The 6,289-nt window shown below is 31.3% G+C and overlaps 1 protein-coding gene across 1 annotated transcript; it reads right to left on the bottom strand.

Annotated features, from left to right (window-relative positions):
* Positions 1–1,872: 1,872 nt before the first annotated feature.
* On the bottom strand, positions 1,873–6,012 carry LOC114273763 (protein SULFUR DEFICIENCY-INDUCED 1). Its single transcript, XM_028215577.2, has 4 exons — positions 5,787–6,012; positions 4,071–4,283; positions 3,702–3,857; positions 1,873–2,556 (listed from the first exon to the last, which is right to left on the bottom strand). Exons 1-4 carry the CDS (start codon positions 5,916–5,918, stop codon positions 2,086–2,088), a joined length of 972 nt encoding a protein of 323 aa, XP_028071378.2. The 5' UTR covers positions 5,919–6,012; the 3' UTR covers positions 1,873–2,085.
* Between the last annotated feature and the right edge of the window lie 277 nt (positions 6,013–6,289).

Genomic DNA, 6,289 nt, shown 5'->3' with positions numbered 1-6,289 from the left:
GGTCGGGGGAGGAGGAAAAACATAGATAAAGAAGGAGAAAGAGAGTTTTGAGAATGAGAGGTGGAGGGAGAGGGAACCGAGAGAGATGAAACTAGAAGTGAAGAGAGGTGAGGAAGACTTGGGCTCAATTTATGGGCAAAATGAGGAAGATGAAAAGAAATAAAAAAATGAGAAATTGAACACCTGGTGGTATAGAATAGCATGTTCACCACGTTTTCTTTTGTTATAGAGAATGATAGCACGTGGAAGGTAGGAGGTGAGAAAACATGGGGAGCAAACCCATGGTTTTTGATTGGATTTTTGTACAGAAAATATTACGTTCCAGTATAATTTGATTACAAAAAAATATAGAGAAAAAAAAAATAAAAATATCATAAGATTCAGAAATTAATATTGAGTAATAATATAAAGTCAAAAAATATATATTTTATTTTATTTTATTTTGAATAAATGTTCAGTATAAAAATATACAGACTATTAAATTCAAAATATTGTGAATAATTATTTAAGAAAATTAAAAATATATATTATTTTTATTATATAAAAATACGGGGTTTCACATTTTTGTTTCAGATAATGAGAGTAAAATATTACTCTTATTCTATTGCTCTGTTTTTTATTTGAGAGAATTAGAGTAAAATTTTACTCTGGTATTAGAATGACAATAAAATTTTACTATCAAGAGGTGGTCATTGCCAAACACTTCAGCCGCCACAAACACTGCCTTCGCTTTTTTACTTTTGTGCAGAGTAACATTTTAATTTTAGGTTCAAAGTTTCACAGTTTACTCATTTTTCAGAGTAAAATTTTACTTTTATACAGAGTAAAATTTTACTTTTGTGTAAAGTCTAACATTTTACTAGTTTTTCAGAGTAAAATTTTAGTTTTAGCTTCAGAATCTCACAGTCTACTCGTTTTTCAGAGTAAAATTTTACTTTTATACAGAGTAAAATTTTACTTTTGTGTAGAGTCTAATATTTTACTAGTTTTTCAGAGTAAAATTTTACTTTTATACAAAGTAAAATTTAGTCTTAGTTTCAGAGTGTAACATTTTACTTTGAAATACACAGTGAAGATGGCTTAATAGAAGAGCTGATAGTTATGAGGGTAATATAGTAAAAGAAACAAGTTTTAAAATATTATGGGGTTTTGAAAGTACTTATATAATTCTTGTCATTTTGAAAGACAAATTAGATAGTGAGAAGGCTATCACCAAATCCCCCAACAAATTTTCTACACTCAAATCATAACTTCATAACTTACAAATACAACTCATACTCTTAAATCATATTTACAAAACTCTACCAAACGTAACTTATGTGTTTGGTTTAAGTTTTCTGGATTAAGTTTTTTGAAAACTGAGTTTTCTGATTTTCGCGTTTTTTTATTTTTAGTGAATATTGTTAAAATTTTAAATATTTTTTTATTTTTTTAGATGCACCTTACTTAGATGTATCTAAAAAGTAAAAAAATTGTGAAAAAATATTTTTAAAAATTAATAAATACATAAAAATATAAAAAATGTACTGAATTCTTGTATTTTTTTTTTGTATTTTTGGTATTTAGTAAATTTTTAAAAGATTTTTTTTTACTTTTTAGGTGTATTTATGTTAGGTGTGTCTAAAAAATAAAAAAATTGCTTAAAATGTTAAAAAAATTCAGTAAAAACAAAAATATACGAAAAATAAAAAAGTAAAATTTTCTTAAAACTGTTTTTGAAAAAATAGAACCGAACATCAATTCTAATGATGTGATAATATATAATAAAATAAAATCAAAATATAATATCATAAATCAAAACATCAAATCAAAAGATGGAATCCACGTTTACAGCTCTCACTGGAGTTCCTTATTTACACGTCTCAAACATTTTTGAATTGAAAATTCTAAAATAATAATTTTATTATCTAACATTTTTCCCACTCTAAAAGCAGTCAAAGAAATGAAAGCGAAATCCAATTTCCAATCACAACTCCTGAAATCCTATGTACATATAAATTTACATTATTACCCTTCTCGGCCCAAGACTAATTTATATTTAATGGCCCAGGCCCAATATTTTGAGCACGTATCTAAGAAATCAAATTAACAGGCCAACTGGTCTCTAATTGTGGATATCTCTTCAAAGATTGGAAGCCTTTTTGATCTCAAAGGGGACCATTCATGCAGCAACCTCTCAAGCCCATCAACAAAATCATCGCCCCTGTCAAGGCCCATCACGTCTGATAACAACGACGGAGGCAGTGCATCAACATAATTATCGTCCACATCAAGGCCCATTACGTCCGACAGCAACGGAGGAGGCTGCAGTGATTCTAATTCCGACAACAGTTCCTCGGCTCGGTTTCTGGACTTGGGTTCATCAGAGCCTGCAAGTCTGGCCTGCAAAACATCCTCGAGAACTGAACGTGCCTCTTCGTATCGGGCCTGCTTGATCAGGCAGAGTGCCAAGTTGCAGGCCTTGTTTGTGTCTGGATCAATCATTTGGGCTTTCTTGTATACCACCTCGGCTGCCACGTAATTGGGCTTTTGCATGTAAGCCCAGCCCAAATTTCCCTACCACAATCATGAATTGATTAGATTAGTGAAAGTTATTAGCGCATGCCTCTTTTAAAGAAAGTTGGAATCCTTTATAACTACTCTAATATTTAAAGTCGTGTTTTGTTATTAATTACATACAATTTGCCACATGTTTTGTCACAACTTAAATGGGCAATTCAGATTGTTGTCGAGTAATTATTTACTAATTGCGAAGTTCTAACTTAGCACATTAACATGATACTCTTAAATCAATAACGTTGTGTTTGATTGAGAAATTCAAAAAGAAATTTGGAAAGAAAAAGGGAAAATGTAAGTGAAATGTGAATAATAATCACTGAATTTAAGGAAAAAATTTCTAATTTAGCACATTTCACTTAATTTCACACATCTTTTTCCTATTTTTTTTCAAATTCCTTCCTAAATCCTCAAATCAAACACAGTGCAAGAGTAATAATCACTGAATAGATGGAGCTGATTGATCAATCAATTAGGTAAGAGACGAGTCAACTTAATTTAACTCTTTTTGCATAACTTGATCGAGATTAGGGATGGGCACGGGGTGAGTTTGGGATGGGTTTGTCATCTCCCGCTCCCCCTCCCCAACCCCACTATGGATGAAAATTTTCAACTCCATCCCCGCCCCTACAGATTTCTAATACCCGTACATTCCAAACCACATTTCAAATAGTCAAAAAAATAAATTCTTAACACACAATTTCTTTTATTTCCATATATATATATATATATAGTAAAACTTGTAAGATTATTGTTTATTTATATTTAAACAGAATCACAGACATTTAGTAATACTTTCTTATATCTAATTATATTTTATATATATACATAAATATTATTTATTTATATATGTTATTAATTATATCAGATTGGATTTAGACCAGGGAGGTGATATCTGCTCCCATCGCAACCCCACCACACCTCCATTGCGGATGACAAAAATATAATTCACTCCCGCCCTACATAAGTGTCAGGTTGGGTAAAAACTGCCCCATTCAGGCTGCTATGGACAGATTTTCGCGGATCAGATTAAAATAATCATCCCTAATCGTGATTGTGCAGCAACACTGTTTGGGATTAGGCAGTGGTAAATAAACACAAAAACCATAGATGTTAGAAGTTGGAAGTCAGTAAAGCATGCATACCAGTAATCTTGAAGTTTCTTGCTTGACGGAAACCTGGAACTTCTTGCCATGAGATCGTGCGGTTTTTGTTGGTTTTCCATTGAAAGCCTCTCCTTGATATATCAACCTAAGCTTCTGCTTTAGCAGTGCTATTTGTTCATCTACCTTCCCACATTTCTACATTAACACATCCCCAATGATTAATCACTCATTAATCAATTATTCCGATTGAATGTTCATATTACACACTTAGATGAGACAGTGTACGAGATTCCTGTTAAAATAAAATTTAGAGAGACCATATATATATTTACATGATCTAATGATATGATTATCAGTGTTTGTAAGTACATTTAGTGTGCATGCATGCATGCATTTTATAGCATGTACCTTGTATAAGTCGATGAGGACATTATCAAGTGAATCTTGGGATAGTTTGGAGCAAAGACCTCTAAAAGACTTGATAGCTTCAATGGCCTCTTCGGTTCTATCCAATTGCTTCATCACCACTGCCATGTCCTTAAGGGCACTGTCAACTCTATCTCCTCCGTTTATTGCCTTCCAAAACCATACTACTGCTCCTTCCAAATCCTTCTGCACTAGCTGATGATTCAATTCTCAATCATATTAGACCAAAAAAAAACCCAAAATTTTTAATCCAAATTTGAATATATAATGAATTTGGCTCTTATATGTTTGGTCTTTGTGTTCCTAGATTGCTGCTGAATAAATAAAGTGAGAAAAATGAACTTATTATCATAGGTTAACTTCACTTTGCCCATGATTATACAATTAATGTGAAAGAAAAGGATTACTTAATGAGATGCTTATTATCATAAGATTAGTGTCCTTTGAGCAATGATTTGTGGTATTGTTTCAAATAGATTTGAGCCATTCATTTTGAATAGTCTACATCAAATAATTTTTTCTTTGTCATATATAGATGAAGTTAACCCAAGGATTAATTATAGTGCTTGGGCTTCAAGCGAGAACATTATGAATAAGAGCAACTTCAATCATTAACTTAATAATAGTGAAAGTGAATTGTTACAAGGGGGGCTTGGATATGTATGATTTGTTTGTCTGATTCTACTAGACAATAGAAAAGTTGTTATTAGAACTTGAAGAAGTAAATCAATGATAATAACACTACAAATGTAAATGCTTCACTGAATTGGGGTTATATATATATATATATATATATCCTTTGATGATATTTATAAATGGGTTTGGGAAAATAGCTATGTTTTGATTCACAACTAAATTAAACTTTTTGATTTAAAATATATTCGTTTTTTGGTATTTGTTTAAATGATTGACCAGGATTCTCTGCAATAATTCATCTTGCGATAATCCTTGCTATTGCAAGGCTAGTTTTAAAGCGTGTTTAATAGTGATTTAAAGATGATTTATAATTAATTGAGTAGTCCAATTATTATAAAAGAATCTTACAATTGTATTATAAGAATTATTGTAAAAATATTATTGTAGAGAATCATATTTACTAACGTGTACTTCTTCTTTTTTTTCCTTTAAATTACATTGAATTGATCATTTTCTTTTTGAGATTTTGTGATACTGATATACTTAATTGATTCGATCTTTTATCAATTTTGCAATGAAATTTTTTTTCCCAATCTAAAAAAAAGAAATTACACTAAATTGTAATTTCCCCAGCTAACTATACGTTGACCAAACGATCTTAAAAGGAAAGAGATTCCTTCAATTTTTCTGTCTCTTTATCTCAAAATATTTAAATCTATTAAATTATATTTTTAAATTATCTCATCTTAAACTTTCTAATAATTATTATTTTGAAGTTGAGGAACATAAAGAGATATAGATTTGGAGAAAAAAATAAAATAAAATAACTCTTAGAAACTGAGATGGATAAGTTTGAAGAAAGAGAAACTTTAATGTTGCGTTTCGTTGGGTATTTGGGGAGGGATTTGGAAAGGAAAATAAAAAATATAGATGAAATGCGAATAAAATATTCCTATATTTCTCCTAATTTCACACACCTTTTCTCTTTTCTTTTTTAAATTTCTTCCCAAATTCTCTATCCAAACACAACATAAGAATTGAGGGATTGAAAGACATGCATACCTGGGAATGTTTGGCTTTAACATAAGGACCATCACCACATGGAACCTTATGAATTACATGAAAGGGCTGCTGGAGCTGCAGGTGCAGCTGATCTTTTTCCTTCTTTCCTCCTGAGCTCCAACTCCCTTCCATTCTCTTTCTCTCTCTCTCCAACACTTCCTTCAAGAACACGCACAGTGGGGTGTGAGGGTGTACATATACCTTAGAAATGGACCATCATTGATTTAGAGAGAGAAAGCAAGGGGGGCCATTTTATACAAGTAATTAGGAGAGAAGAAATGAATTTGGACGAAAACCCATCCACATTCCCTCATTTTTGGGTTTTGTCCCTCTGCTCTAATAAACCACAATAATAATGCACCTGTCACTCTTCTGCCACGTGTTAGTCCGTTGATAGATCATCCCATGATTGTCTGCTATGTGTCCTACCGGTTTATATCCAACAAATTACACTTTTAACGATTAAATTTTTAGTCGCCAAAGTTCAATTTTTTAGTCATTAA

The sequence above is a fragment of the Camellia sinensis genome, chromosome 14, assembly GCF_055761805.1.
Source record: "Camellia sinensis isolate YWXY chromosome 14, ASM5576180v1, whole genome shotgun sequence".
NCBI lineage: Eukaryota > Viridiplantae > Streptophyta > Magnoliopsida > Ericales > Theaceae > Camellia > Camellia sinensis.
Note: the sequence above shows the minus strand (reverse complement) of the source record. Positions and strands in the feature narration are given on the sequence as shown.